This window comes from Phalacrocorax carbo, chromosome 9, assembly GCF_963921805.1.
Source record: "Phalacrocorax carbo chromosome 9, bPhaCar2.1, whole genome shotgun sequence".
NCBI classification, from domain to species: Eukaryota; Metazoa; Chordata; class Aves; order Suliformes; family Phalacrocoracidae; genus Phalacrocorax; species Phalacrocorax carbo.
Genome location: NC_087521.1, coordinates 21,392,784 through 21,407,132, shown reverse-complemented (window position 1 = coordinate 21,407,132; position 14,349 = coordinate 21,392,784). Strand labels below are relative to the sequence as shown.

Genomic DNA, 14,349 nt, shown 5'->3' with positions numbered 1-14,349 from the left:
GATGTCATATGGTGTGGAATATCCCTTGGGTCAGTTGGGGTCAGTTGTCCCAGCTGTGTCCCCTCCCAACTTCTTCTGCACCCCCAGCCCACTCGCTGGTAGGGTGGGGTGAGAAGCAGAAAAGGCCTTGACTCTGTGTCAGCACTGCTCAGCAGTAACAAAAACATCCCTGGATTATCAACACTGTTTTCAGCACAAACCCAAAACATGGCCCCATACTAGCTACTATGAAGAAAATTAACTCCATCCCAGCCAAAACCAGCACAGTCACACAGCACCCACATACTTTTAATGAAAACAGATTTTAAATATCAGCCCCTGATTTGGGAGAAGGTGCCAAACCAACAGAACAGTATGTCTTTCATGAATGTTGTGATGCCAGTCTATGAGCCAAGAGACCTTACTTCAAGCTCTGAGTTTCTTCTAAATTTTCAATTACATGGAGTGTGCAGACAGATAACACATTTAGCAGATGGAATGGGCCCCAAACTGGAGTGGTCCTTGTCTCAATACATTGCTGCAGTCTAGGCAGCTAAACTCACAGGAAGCTAACATTCCAAAATCAATTAAAAATACAAAAACAAACCCCATAAAATCATTCCTTTATGGGAACGACCAACACTGGATGAGTTCAACTGTATTATGAAACCATTACTTGAGCAGACAAGTACTCAAAAGTCACACATCCCACATGCAAGAGTGGTGCTCTGATAAGAATAATACAGTATAAGACCATCCAGGAGAGGTCAGTGACTGCCACCTCTTCAACAACTGGGACTTCATTCTGCATACTAGCTCCATCTCCCAGCACAGGGGCCTGACAACCCTGAGGGTGACAAGTCTGACTGTTAAAAACTGAAGCATTAAGTACCTCAGCCTTCTCCTCATCTTTCCTGGCAAGGTTACCTTCTGCATCCAACAAAGGAGGGAGATTCTCCTTGGCCCTCCTTTTGTCACTGACATATTTCTAAAAACATTTTTTGTTATCTCTAATGGTGGCGGCCAGTTTAAGTTCCAGCTGGGCCTTTGCCTTCCTAATCTTTTCCCTGCATAACCTCACAACATCCTTGTAGTCCTCCTGAGTCACCTGCCCCTTCTTCCAAAGGCGGAAAGCTCTCCTTTTTTTTCTTGAGTTCCAGCCAAAGCTCCCTATTCAGCCAAGCCGGTCTTCTCCCCGCCTGCTCAACTTACGGCACATGGGGACACCCTGCTCCTGCGCCTTTGAGACTTCCTTCTTTAGTAACATCCAGCCTTCCTGGACTCCTTTGCCCTTCAGGACTTCCTCCCAAGGGACTCTGTTAACCAGGCTCCTTAACAATCCAAAGTCTGCCCTTCTGAAGTTCAGGGTAGCAGTTTTGATGACCCTCTTCCTTACTTCTCCAAGAATCGAGCAAAATCAATCAAAATGTTTTTTGACATATGACCTCTTGCTTCCTGCACTGTAAATCAGGAATAATGACACTGAAGTCAATAGCCCAGAGTACCCTTCTTATCAAAGTCTACTTATTGCTATCATTCTGGTGGTGATAAATATGTATAAACATGCTTTATACATACTTTAAGAACTTTATATATTGCAACAGAGCTGTAAACGGGTATTAGTTCCATGAGAATAACGCTCAGGAGAGTCACTTGTGTAAACCTGGTACCAAAGAGTCAAGAATACAACCCTTTAGCCTCTGTTCAGCCAAATTAAGCCTCTAGAATACCTATGCATCCCTATAAATGTGCCTTGCAACCCTCAAATTGTGACTTGCCAGAGGTCTACATGTAGAATGTGAAACTACTGAAGTTTGTTTCTAGGAGTATCTCAGGGCCCAAACTTCGTAATAAGAATAGTAAATTTGGTTCTTTAATGAAGTGGTATGCTATCCTCCAAGTAAGCCAGTATAAAGTAAAATTCTTTATTTTATCTCTGTTGCTACTACAGTAATTACAAATACCGAAGATCTGCCACTTCAAGAGTCTTCAAAAAAAATTCAATAGCAAAATCATGTCATGTCCAATTACACGGCATTCTGCATTTACTTAATAAGGGTCAACAGAATACTAGCAAAAGGCTAAGTTTAGGTTCAACCTTCTGCAGCTGTAAGAGATAAGAAAGCCAAAAAGTGTCCATTTAGGGACCTTAAGATATTTGAACAGAAAACTAAAGATAAGATTACAATCCACAGAAGAGATGTGACTCTCAACTGAGTGTTCCAAAGGCACTGAAAAAAAAAATCAAATTGCTGACCTGGAACAGAAACTCATACAAGGAAATATCAGATTGACGTGAGCCTTCAGGCTCCAAGGCAAGAGAAACTGAGATATTCCTGCCACAGGGTATTAGGAAAATGTTGGAGATAAAGATTTGGAGTGGTTGTACAGCACTGACCTCTACCAAGTGTCAGAGTGGCTTGGTCTTCGAAAAGACAAGAATCCTCCATAGCTTACCTGAAAGTTGGTGTTTTGTTCCAGCCAACACATCCAAAGTTGCAAAACAAGTAATTAAATCTTAATAGTTTCAATGTTCACAAATTATATTCCTTCTGGAATTCACTTCTACATGGTATTCTATCACAAACACCACACTTACTTGGCTACAGTGATTCCCACTGTAGTGAAACACAGACATCACAACTGATCTGTTTTTTTCTAACAGCAGTCATTGATTTGGTATTTCTAATGCAAAACCATGGTAAGCTTTCAGAAATAACTGAGATGATGTAGTGTGTAGTTCCATTAAATTAAGCATTTTGTGGCTATAAATTGCAGGAGACCATTTGCTAATGATTCCATTTCTGGGTCACCAGGTTATATTAAACTAAATCAAGAAGGAGATTTTACCACATGCTGTAATCCAAGCTTCCTGTGTGCAATTAAGTACTCAATATATTAAAAGAACATTGAACCAGGAAGCATGTAAGAAAAGCATGGGTTTTTTTAAATATCTTTGTTTTAATAAAATTCTTGAAATAACCAAAACTGCGGAACATGAGGGGAGATAAACATTTCCTATATTTCACAATTTGCTTTAGCAAGCGTACATGAAATAGTCTTATCAGACCACAAATGCAAAAGGAACGTCTTTGCTTCAGTTTTAAATGGAGCTTTTTTGTTTCAGTGAAAAACCCCACTGTTATCCTTTAACACTTTTCTCACTTTGCCTTGCCCAAAGCTTTAACTATAGATCTAACTTAAATTATTTCCAGAAGCCAGAGAATCATTTCTGTATTCAGGATTTTTTTCTTTCATAAACTCTTCTCTTTCAAATGAGACAAAAATGGTAATATTTGCTTGCTGTAATTAAACATACTGTTATTTTCTATTTAGCGCTTCAAACCGTTACATCTGGTGAAAGTTTTTCCTGTTTTCTTGTACAGTTTTCCTGTGAGAGTGTCATTGCTTTTATCATTTCTTCTTCACTGTTTCTCCAGTGACATTTTAAGTCTTATAAAGACTGAAGCAATACGTGTTCCAGTTGTACATTATCAATATAGAAAATCACATAGCTACTTTGAGAGAATGTTTCCTGAGGATTAATTACTGTTTTGAAAAATGTATCAGGGATGGAAAACTGTGCACTTAGTGGCTGAAGCAACATATTTGCTCAGTACCTTAACAACCTACATAATAGAGCATATGGGGCCTTCGTAAAAGGTTTGATTGTTTTTTGTGGATTTTGTTGTTGTGCAGCTTCTCACCAATAGCTACAAGAATGCACTCAAGTAATAATTGTTACCTGTACACCATAGCTTTCACCGAGGAATCTTAAAAGCTTTTTAAAGGCGCACACATGCTGTTCCCTTTTCTACACAGCTTACAGCCAGGCATGCCAAAGTGAGATACCTAACACAGAATGAAACAGCTCCTTACTTGGAGTCTTCCACTTTACTTCGCTATCTGTTGCCTCTCCTCACAGCTGTGCTCTCAAAAGGCACTACTTGGAATATTCAAGTTTTTACTGCACAAAGTATGTGGCTAAACTTGTGCACAGATATGACTGTACAGACATTTTAAGTCATGCATGAATACCAGATATCACCTCTACAAGAGAAAAAAATTTCCGAGTCATTAAATCACACAAAATACTTTTCTGAGCAGTATTTTCAGCAGGTTTGCTTTTTCCTGTGTCTATGCTATCAATGTGAAACTCACTACAATTAAAAGGCACTGAATCATGATCAATACTTGATTAGCCAAACTACAACTGTTGACATGTCTGAAACTTTACACTGATTTAATTTTTACTTAGAAACATACTACTAGAGGGAAGTAGGACTTCATCTGTCCCACTTTCAGCTGTCCCTAAAGGCAGATGTATCCTCATTGTTACCTTAGTGAAGGCTCGGTAGCACAAACCACACAGTTCCACCAGGTAGGCCAGAGTGAAGACAGCATTCTGAATTACAAAGCTTAATAATTTTGAAAAAGGCTCCAGAAGACTCTGCAATGACATGATTTACAGAAATCAATAACTGGTTCCTCAGCAAAACAAAAAACATTCCAACTCTGAAACACCTGAACGGAACAGCATTATTTTAGCTCAGAGACTACCTTGCTGGGATTTACACTGTTTCGCTCAAATGGCTATTCTATCTAACATTTCCCTTCATGCTTGTATGGAATTTAGAAGCAAAAAATTAGAAACCAGTTTCACCTCTGACATGTTGCTTATGAGATATATGAGATTCTGTAGTGTTTATACAGGAAAACCTCACTGATCGCAGTGGAATTGTACTGCAGAACTTCTAAGGAAGTTCATTGTTCTCCTTTTTTTTAAAAAAAAAATAAAGCAGAATTTAAAAGAGAACATCAAATCTTTAAGAAGCTATACATTCACACCCACACAGGAATGTAATCCACCCACACTTTACTGTAACCTAGATTCCAAAGCTCTTATCATTCTCCAAAGAGTATCGGACTGCACAATTTTATGCTTTTATATAATACTTCCTAGCTAGGGGATAAGACGACATTCACAGAACAACACAGGCTGGCTATATCTGAGGCAACAGAGTTTTGTCTTCTTGGAACTTACCCTGGTGGCACTAGTGGTAGGTATCTTCAATAAGCAAATCATAATTCTTAAACTAGAATCTAAAGAACACTGTGAAAATATTTGAAGGCAGAACAGGAAAAAAAAAAAAAAGAAGAAAAAACCCAGTTAGTAACTTTCTGCGTACATATCTCGCTTTCAGTGGTAGCAGCTATGAATAAGTTATAGGTGAGGTCTCAAAAATTATTCTTGATGATTGATCTTTACTCACTTTGCCTATACTGGCTTTCTCCTGAACACACAGTCATACCCCCTTCAGTGGTAACATACCACAACACAGGCTATGAGATGAGAAAATTTCACTAAAGGGCTAGTTTAGAAAAGGTAACTTTACCCCTGTTATGACAAAAATTTCCTAGAAATATATTTCCACTGTAATAAAAATCAATTGGGGGGCCAAAATAAAAAGAATGGGTTAGCAAGAGGTACGCACAATCTCCCTCATGCTATACTTCTGTGGTTGCCCTGGGCTATGACATCTTCGCCCACACCCCGAGATGGGGCTTGCAAAGCACACCCCATAGCATCAGAATGCGCCCTGGCAATAGCTGCTCCAGAGGCCCCTCTAAAGTTGTTCCTTATAGTGTGATTGATTTTTCTTCTGTGCAAATCACACAGGTTGCAACACTGAATGGGATTTCTCAGGGTCTATCTACTGTCTTGCCTCATCCCTGCTGCAAATATCTAGAACAGCAAAAAGTCATTTATGACCCTAGAGGAAGGAATAGGAGATGGAAAGTTCAGGAGCAACCTATTGTTTTACTATTATCACTAATGACACCTCCCATGAATAAAAGGGAAACCAGAGGAAACACTCCATCTAAATGTTCTGTGAATGGCAGATATGCAGTTGGAACTATTAAGATGCAATTAATTTATTTTTATTTATTTCAGTTAGACAGGATGCAACACATTGGGGTGGGTAGTATGCAAAGGGATTGGTTATCGCCTGTTTGGCTTAGTAAGTGCTGCATGATAGTGCCTCAATTTACCAAAACCTAAAGAGATCTCAAAATCTGACTATTGCATAATAGCGCCAAGGAATTTAATATCATTCAGGTAATTTGGTGGTGACACCCAATTTAAAAGACAATGTTGTAAGTCACAAAGTTAGATTTTGGATCCCTCAGCTCATACTGAGCAACACTGTTTTGCACAGAACAAATTAGCACTGAACTCATTCATGCCATAGGAAATAAAGTCAGAATAAGAGCATCAGAATCCTGTGATTACTGGAAGACTCAGAAAAGTTTTTACTGTGTTTACTGAAACAACATCTGAAAAGGTACACACGAGGAGATCCCTCTGTATGTCCTCTGAGCACTCAGAAATCAGAGCCCAAAGCTTCTGGATTCAGTTTCTGCAATCAGCTCTGATTACAGCCAGAACTATAGTCTGGTCAGCCAAACAGGCTAGGCTCATTTCCCAGTTGCCTTAGTTCTCTCTGCCTGTCTGACTATTGTGTACTTTTAGTAAATGAATTAGGTGGTGCTGCTCTTCTTGAGAGTTTTATTTTAACAGTTAAAACCAGATGGATTTTTATTGCCAAAATGCTGATTCTCTCAAATACAGTATTCTAATCTGACAAAGGCAGGGCATGGGAAGTGTAGAGGAAAAAAGCCAACAGAGGTGAAGAGTACTCTGGTCAGAGTTGTTATTGTTACCCATGGAAAATAGAATTAAAGGGATGGATCAGACATAAAATAAATCCAGTCCTCTGGATTAGTTGAATCATTAGAAAATATTCACAACAACCCACTCTGACTTCTCATCCACAGCTTTCCCACTGTTTCAATACATCCTGACTGATGGCAGCATAGCTCATTTCAGATACCCATACATCATACCTTAAGTGGCAGAACACAAGGAAGTTTAGTAAGGAAGGTCTGAAACTGATTACTAATTGTGGTCCAGAGGTTGCTTGGCGAATCCATCGGCAAGGCCTCCATAAAGGTAGCAATATTTTCCAAACAGCGTAGCATTGCACCCCCTGCTGGTAAATTCTTTTTGTTGTTTAAACCCTAGGAAACAAAACAAGAACTATAAACAAAGGTACGCATGCAGAAATGGTCTCTTAAACAGTATTTGGAAATGCAGAGGTTAATTTGTTCTGACCAAATACTACTCACCACTTCTATAATACTAATGATAAAATGTTGTGCAGGGAATTTGAACTGTGTATGTGACAGTTAGAATCATAGAATGTCCTGAGTTGGAAGGGACCCACAAGGATCATCAGGTCCAACTCCTGTCCTTTCACAGGACAACCCAAATTCCCATCATATCTCTGAGGGCGTTGCCAAAGTGCTTCCTGAAGCACTAGACTAGTTAAGTCTAGTTCAGTTCCTAAAGCATTGACCAAAAGATTTTGAGCCAAAATGTTCTAAGCAGGGTCCTAACTCATAACCTGCTTAGATTGGCATGGCAGTAAAAAAAGCAGAACTTGTGAAGTATTCACCAGTGGATTGCCCATATTTTCCTTTGGACAGTTTTAAACAAGATATGCTCATTAATGTTCAGTAGACCATGTATGCTTTTTTGGCTTGCATGTTCGGGTCAGGGCTGGAAAGACATAAGCAGTTTTAAAGTGATGTCAAAATCTTTGTATGAAGCAACTGCCACGTTCTCAGAAGAGCAGGATACATGCAAACGACTAGTGTTAGTGGAAGGACAAAAGTTACAGTAGAAACAACCCAAGTGCACAGAAGGCAGTCAGTGAAAGATCTTTGGCCTACTTAGAGAAACTGCCAGCAGATACAGGGGAGAGGGAGAACTGAGATGTATGAGCAGAAGCCTGAAACAGTGCTGGAGGAAGAGATGGCCCACACTAGCAACATGTAGGACAGCTCCAGGAGCTGGTCTGAGGAGAAAAAAAAAAGCTATCAGTGAGGGCAAAACCCAGAAAAAAAAATGGTGAGGACAACCTAATGCTGCTTCCAGGGAGGACAAAACAGAAATTCACATTGCTTTTGGTGATGTAAATTTGAACTCCTAATGAACAAGGAGAAATGATCCAATATACCTGACAATGCTAACAAAACTAGCACCATTAACAGAACTGACTGCCAACATACCTCTAACAGCTGGCTCAGAGCAGCGATGGAACTCAGCTCACTGAAGTCCATAAGAGATGTGGCCAAGGTCCGTAGAAAACTTCCATCTAAAATTTGAATTACATTTTTACACTGCCTGTCCATACAGAGGTAACTGAAAGGGTCAGAAATGCACTCAGAAACCACACGTTACCTTTAATATTGCTCTGGAAGAGCTGCGGGAAGATGCCGTTTGGAGCCAGCTGATGGAACACACAGCGGAGGAACTGCTTGGCGACACCTGCAGCATTTCCAGGGATCATCATGCTGAAATGAATGGACAAAGGAATAAGAAAGAAATTGTACTGCAGACGAAACACTTCTCAAAGCTGACTACATGGAGGAAAATAAAGACAATCCTACTCTTTTTAATTATAGTCAGTTATGAGTCAGTCAAAAGCAGAACTGTCCTGATCCCAAAAAACAGTTCAGCATGTTGATTTTATGACTTCAGCTTGACTATTAAGAGCTGAAAAAGTTATGTACACATACCTGAAGTACTTAAGTCTCAATAAATTGTTGTATTTTTCCTGATTTTCCACAGTTTTATTTTTAAGTCAGCTGAGTTTGAAATATAACCCTGCTGTCACCTTGTGTATTTCAGTGATAGAGGATGAGGTTCTTGGCGTTACCATAAAACTCAGGAACAACAGGTAAACCACACACATTATAATATTAATTTGCCTCTTGCAGTTTCCTTCAAGAGATTAAGTACTTCCTAATCACTCATAAAATGAACGGTTTCATTTAAAAAGCTAAAGTGTTATCTATCTACCCATAAACTGCACATCTTAACATTTTTTTACAGCTTCTCAAAATGAATTTATCCTATTCAGCATCTGATTTACATAATGAGACATCACTACCAGGGGTTCTCCATGGCCAAGGATGATTCACTTGATTGAATGTATGGAGGTAAGATTATCAAGACAAATACTGAACACAGAACAAACTAGAAAAAGCTGCACTGAAATTGTGGAAACCAGAAGGCACCTTTAAATTATTTCTGATTTGAGTTTTTCATGTTCAAGACATATGAATATGGGTTCCTGTTCATCTTCAGAACACATGAGATATTTGAAACAAGTGGTAAAGGACAGGTTTTTCCTCTTAATCACAACCTTAAATAAATTTTTTAGAGGTTAAATGTAGTTGATTTCAAGGCTAGGGAGGATAATGCTTTAGATTAATTGTTTCATTTTGTCCAAGATATCCTTTGCTACCATACCTTTCTGCTTGATTAGAAAAACTGGTACTTGATGCCAACCTGGAATAAAAATAAAAAAAATAAGTGAAACTCAAATGCTTTTTTTGGGTTTCATATTTAAGTAAGCCAATAAAGTATCCTTTTTTTTTTTTTTTAAATAAAAACAGGAATTTTAGAGAACATTTAAAATGTAACCAGAAAGGTCTTCTGAAGAGCACTTAAATTCAGTCAAATCACATTTGCATTACATATAAACTGTGTTCAGTCTTGCAGTCTCACAAATACTTATTAGCTTTAATGACAATTCTACTTGTCTCCCTGTACTAGCATGAAGATAATGAAGTAAAGCTATCGCCTTATACGCACATCATGAATAATTACTAACCTAGAGGGATCTGGAGAAAAAAAAATTTGCCAGAAGCTGCCTACTGACTGATTTGTTTCTGATTAACACAGCAACATAGAGTAAGCCAAAGTTCTCTACTTTGCAGTCTGAAGTGTGGCTTCTAGTTCCAGTTTTTGGCATCTAAATAACTGGCCTAATTTCAGAAACATTAAGTACCTACGAGCTCTTACAAAGTCAGATGAGAAATACTGGGTTCTCAAAAATCAGGTCATTTATTTTAGTATCTAAATATAGACATTGAAGCCAAATATGGGCATTCAGTGATGAAAATACTGAACACAAAGCAAAATCATGCACTTCAATATCCAGGACATGTAAATGAATGGAATCAGGGCTTATAATACCAAAGCAACACATCTTTAATACTAAAAGCTACTAAAAAGCAATTTCGAAGTCGTACACTGGAAGCATCTCTTACATAAAAAATACCATGCAATTTTTACTTTCATCTGCTGTGCATTAGTATTTCAGCTGGTATAAGCTGACATGTCTAAATGGAAAGTTAATAGAGCTACGCTAATTTACATCTCCTGATGATCTGTCCTTCGGTGTTTATCTTTGATTCATGATCCTTTTAGGCTGTTGATTGAGCTGTTGCTCAATCCTCTGTCAGCCTCTGTTGTGAAGACAGTTTCCTCTCTAGTCACCACTGCAAAATCCAAAAAGGACCCTAAGGCAGCTCAGTTGAATGCATCAGTGTAAACTGAAATGATGATTTTCATTAATGATGCATGACAAGCTAGGAACAAACAGTGCAATAATCTCATGCTGGATGGTGCAGGGGATAGAAGAGTATATTCTCTTCAATTGTCCCAGCATAAATCAGAAAAACTCATTACAGCCCCAACTCCACTGTTGTTAAGAGAAGTCCACACTAAAATACAACATATTAATTCTGCTGTGCAAAACTAATTTTGGGTGAAAACAGCTCTGAATCCATAAAGACCTTGATTCTGGAATAACTGGCATCTGCTTACATTAAAGCACATAGGGATTTCTGCAGAATGCAATGAGACTAATCACACACCCAATGGACATTATGCTTATTTTTTTAAAAATCCACTATAGAAATACAACAGCATAAAATATTTCTTCTAAAAGAAACCAAAGTCCTATGCAAAGTTTTTCTCTCCTTTTGAATGCAATAATGCAAGTGTGGGATTTATGATAAATAAACATTTGGTTTCTAACTTTGGAAAAGCTTCATGAGACACGAACTGCACTAGCCACTAACATCTGAAACTTCTTTAAATTTACAGTTTGTATATATTTATCGTTGCTACTCTAAATATTTTGTTGCACAAAGGTCATGAGCCTCCGTCATTACCTCCACTTTGCAGACCACAAATCAGAACAGTAAGTGGACAGAATACAGTAAATGTAAATGTTCAAATTTGTACATGTTAAGAACAGAAGTTAAGCTTTTCAAAGCTCCTCGCTAACTCAAGAGCCTAAATGCCTTTTTCAAAGAGGGCGCTGATGCGTGGAAACATAAACCTCACTAGGAATCAATGAAATAAGAATCAATAAGTCAAAAATCTTGATTCAGGAACTAGAGTATAAAGTTAAGTGAGTGCCAGAGTCCTATAAACATGACAATCTCTAATTGTCAGTAACTTGAATCCAGAACTTTTTCTCTTCTGAAAATCCCAATAGATGCCTATCTGTACATGTGGGTACCCAAATAACTTTTGAAAATCTTTGAGTGCATTGTTTAGGTATTCTGAAAGACACTGGATTTCTTAACTCCTTGTTTCCTCCTCTAAGCATGAAAGCAGTAGTTCTTTTTCTAAAAAGAAAAATGCAGGAAGTCTAACTCATTCTCAGCTCTTCTGTCAGATGGGTATTTGGAGGTAATGATACAGCATTACTTGATGAAAGATAGTGACTTAGGTTATATACATGAGGCACCTGAATGCCTCTCTTCTTGTATATGCTGCTTATTTTGTATTTAAAATAATGCCTTTGTGGGGGGCCTCTTTCTGGACTTAGAATTCGTCATAAATGACAGCCAGTAGGAACAACACAGGACATTTACCAGGAATACCCCATGTTGCATGCCATCTGCTGCTCTAAAATAATTGGCTGTCTCACTCCAAAGACGCAGCATTTCTTCTTGAAAGCACACAAAAAGGTAGGTCACTCGGCCCTCATCCCTTGACAATTTATCTTCCAAATGATTTACTCTCTGTGCCTGTAGTACTGCTGTATTTACAAGAATCACACAGAATGGAAAGCATCTGTCTAGATCAGAAACTTTGCCTCCATCAGAGTTCATTAGCAGTGACAGCAGGGAACTGCAGCCTTGCAATTAATGGAAACGGAGGACTTGAATAGCTGTTGTGTTTAAATGGAGTTGGGAGGTAGTGGAGAGGGAGAGCTATGAAGAGGTGTGCCCCTGCAGAAGTCACAGTCAAGCTATTTTAACTTCAGTCACTGAGAAGTACATGGCAAAGGTGAGCTGTGCATCATTTCTGCACTTCTAGTGCGGCTCAGAAGTTTATTCTGAAACACCTGCAACACATCCCTCCCAACTCTTAGGCAGGAAGTTGTGGAAGTGGCCAAGGCAGCAATGACAAGTAATACAATAGTAATGGTGCACTTCAGTTGTCCCATGCACACTGGGTAAAAGTCACAAGAAAAAAATAACAGACCCCAAATGTTTAAGACCTTATCTTATGCAGCAGCTGGTTGGGAAACCCTCATAAGGAGATGCCACTCTTTACTTAGTCTTAATTAGCACACAAAATATGGTTGAAAAGCCTGAAAAGCTTCAGGTGTGCTAATGAATGATCATACCTAGGACTCAACAGTCCTCCGGGAGCAACAACATTCAGAAAAGCTGACCACATTTGTGTACAACTTCTAAAGCAGGAACTACATAAAAGTGAAAAATTCTGTCAAAGCAACAAAGAGGGGTAGCCAAGAGAATTCAGTCTTTACAAGAAGAACAGAAATTGTTTAAGAATATTGCATTGGAAGCACAGGGCCAAGGTACCCCACTTGTTAAGACAGACTTTGCAAAGCAGAAGAAAGGAAAGGTGAGGGAGGTTATCAGAAAAAAAGAGGCTTCTTCCAAAAAGCTGAAGTCACATCTCAAATGAAAGCAGAAAAAAGCACAAATTCTGACAAATCCAATGTAAAAAACACAAGAAGGCAGGCCAAAAAATGGTTTAAGAAGCAACCAGCAGAAGGAATAAAAACTAAGAGTAAATCTTTCTTCAAATAAAATGGGATCAAGAAGTACACAGTATGCAGCATCAATTGCTATTCAGGTAATAAACAGGGCACTCAAGGAAGACAAGGGTACTGCAGGAAAACTGAATTAATTCTTTACATCGCTGCTTACAGTGGGACAAGCTGAGGGGATTCCTGAGCTGGAACGTCCCTTTGGAGGGTAAAAGGGGAGGACATCAAAGGAGCTGCCCAAAATTGAAATGACAGTGGGAGAACTTACATAAGAAATTGATAAAATGATGAATAGCAAAGAAGCAGCCAGAACCATGTTATTCATTTAAGAGTTCTAAAATATATACCTTCATATAGTGAAATTTATGTAAATCCAGTTCCAGGCACAAAATTCTTTCAGTCATATGGGAGAGAGAAAAGTCCTGAATTTACCTTCCTACAGACTGCATGATGTCCAACAGCAGAGGAGCAGCCAAGTCTGGACTAAGGTGAATGAAGGTTGAGAGCACAACTATGGCCAGGCCTAATGTTTCTTCATCATATTCTTCAAGAATAGCCCCACAGTCATGGCACCTGCAAAGAAGTTTTAAAAACTGACATTAGCAAATTTAAAACAAAGTATTACTATATATACTTGTGTATAATTACGTATAATCACTATTATTTAGTAAATTCTATTCAAAATTTATTTAGAAAGCTAATCTAATTGTGACCTTTCTACAATTAATAACAGTCCATGGTTTTCAAACATTAATAAAGCTTCTCACTAGCTTCACTGACTGTTTCTTCACTGACAAATAAAAGAAGGCCAGAGGGCAGGCCTTGTTTTGGGTCCTTCACTGGTAATTGTTAGCTAACTCCCTCACTCTACACTGGATTGCTTCAGTTTGTACTATCCAAGAGAAATCTGCAGCAGTGAAGACTAGCCCTCAGCAATGTGAACACCAGCCAGTTCGTGCAACTTGGGCTCAGGTGAGGGCTCGAGTCTCTGGCACTCTTCTGTTTACCAGCATAGACACATGACACTCATAGATGATCTTAAAGAGGTGAAATAATTTCACTTTGTCCTTCCTGTCTGTCACAAATCATGAATAACAAATTATACAAAGAGGAAACAATGATCCAGTTGGTTCCCACAGCAGCTATAGTTATTAAGAAAGAAATGAAAGGACCTCTCAGGGGCACTGAACCTTAGATTTCAGAGAAGTCTCCTTTCCCAGGGCAGATTTGCTGCTGAGTCACTTATCCTTCCTGAAATGCTCAAAAACAACTGATGACATTCTGAAAGGGCTCTGTAATGTCTAATTATAAAGGGGATGTCAGATTTAGGAGAGATGAGACAGGCTTTCGCAACCTGCAAAAAAGGCAAACCAGTGTGGGAAACTGGCTTATCTCAGCCCAGTAGGAAGGCTTG

At 38.8% G+C, this 14,349-nt stretch overlaps 1 protein-coding gene across 26 annotated transcripts in view; it reads right to left on the bottom strand.

Annotated features, from left to right (window-relative positions):
* The window catches only part of UNC79 (unc-79 homolog, NALCN channel complex subunit), a 115,215-nt gene that overhangs the window by 26,486 nt on the left and 74,380 nt on the right, over positions 1-14,349 (bottom strand). For 25 of the 26 annotated variants that reach the window (XM_064460658.1, XM_064460641.1, XM_064460646.1 and 22 more), the window contains 7 exons: positions 13,368-13,508; positions 9,362-9,400; positions 8,288-8,400; positions 8,116-8,201; positions 6,889-7,062; positions 5,024-5,092; positions 4,319-4,429 (listed from right to left, as the gene is read on the bottom strand). In XM_064460658.1, the coding sequence (XP_064316728.1) occupies positions 4,319-4,429; positions 5,024-5,092; positions 6,889-7,062; positions 8,116-8,201; positions 8,288-8,400; positions 9,362-9,400; positions 13,368-13,508 (733 nt within the window). Of the gene's footprint in view, positions 1-1,178; positions 1,440-4,318; positions 4,430-5,023; positions 5,093-6,888; positions 7,063-8,115; positions 8,202-8,287; positions 8,401-9,361; positions 9,401-13,367; positions 13,509-14,349 lie in introns of those variants that run through there. The other variant, XM_064460655.1, reaches the window with a different exon arrangement.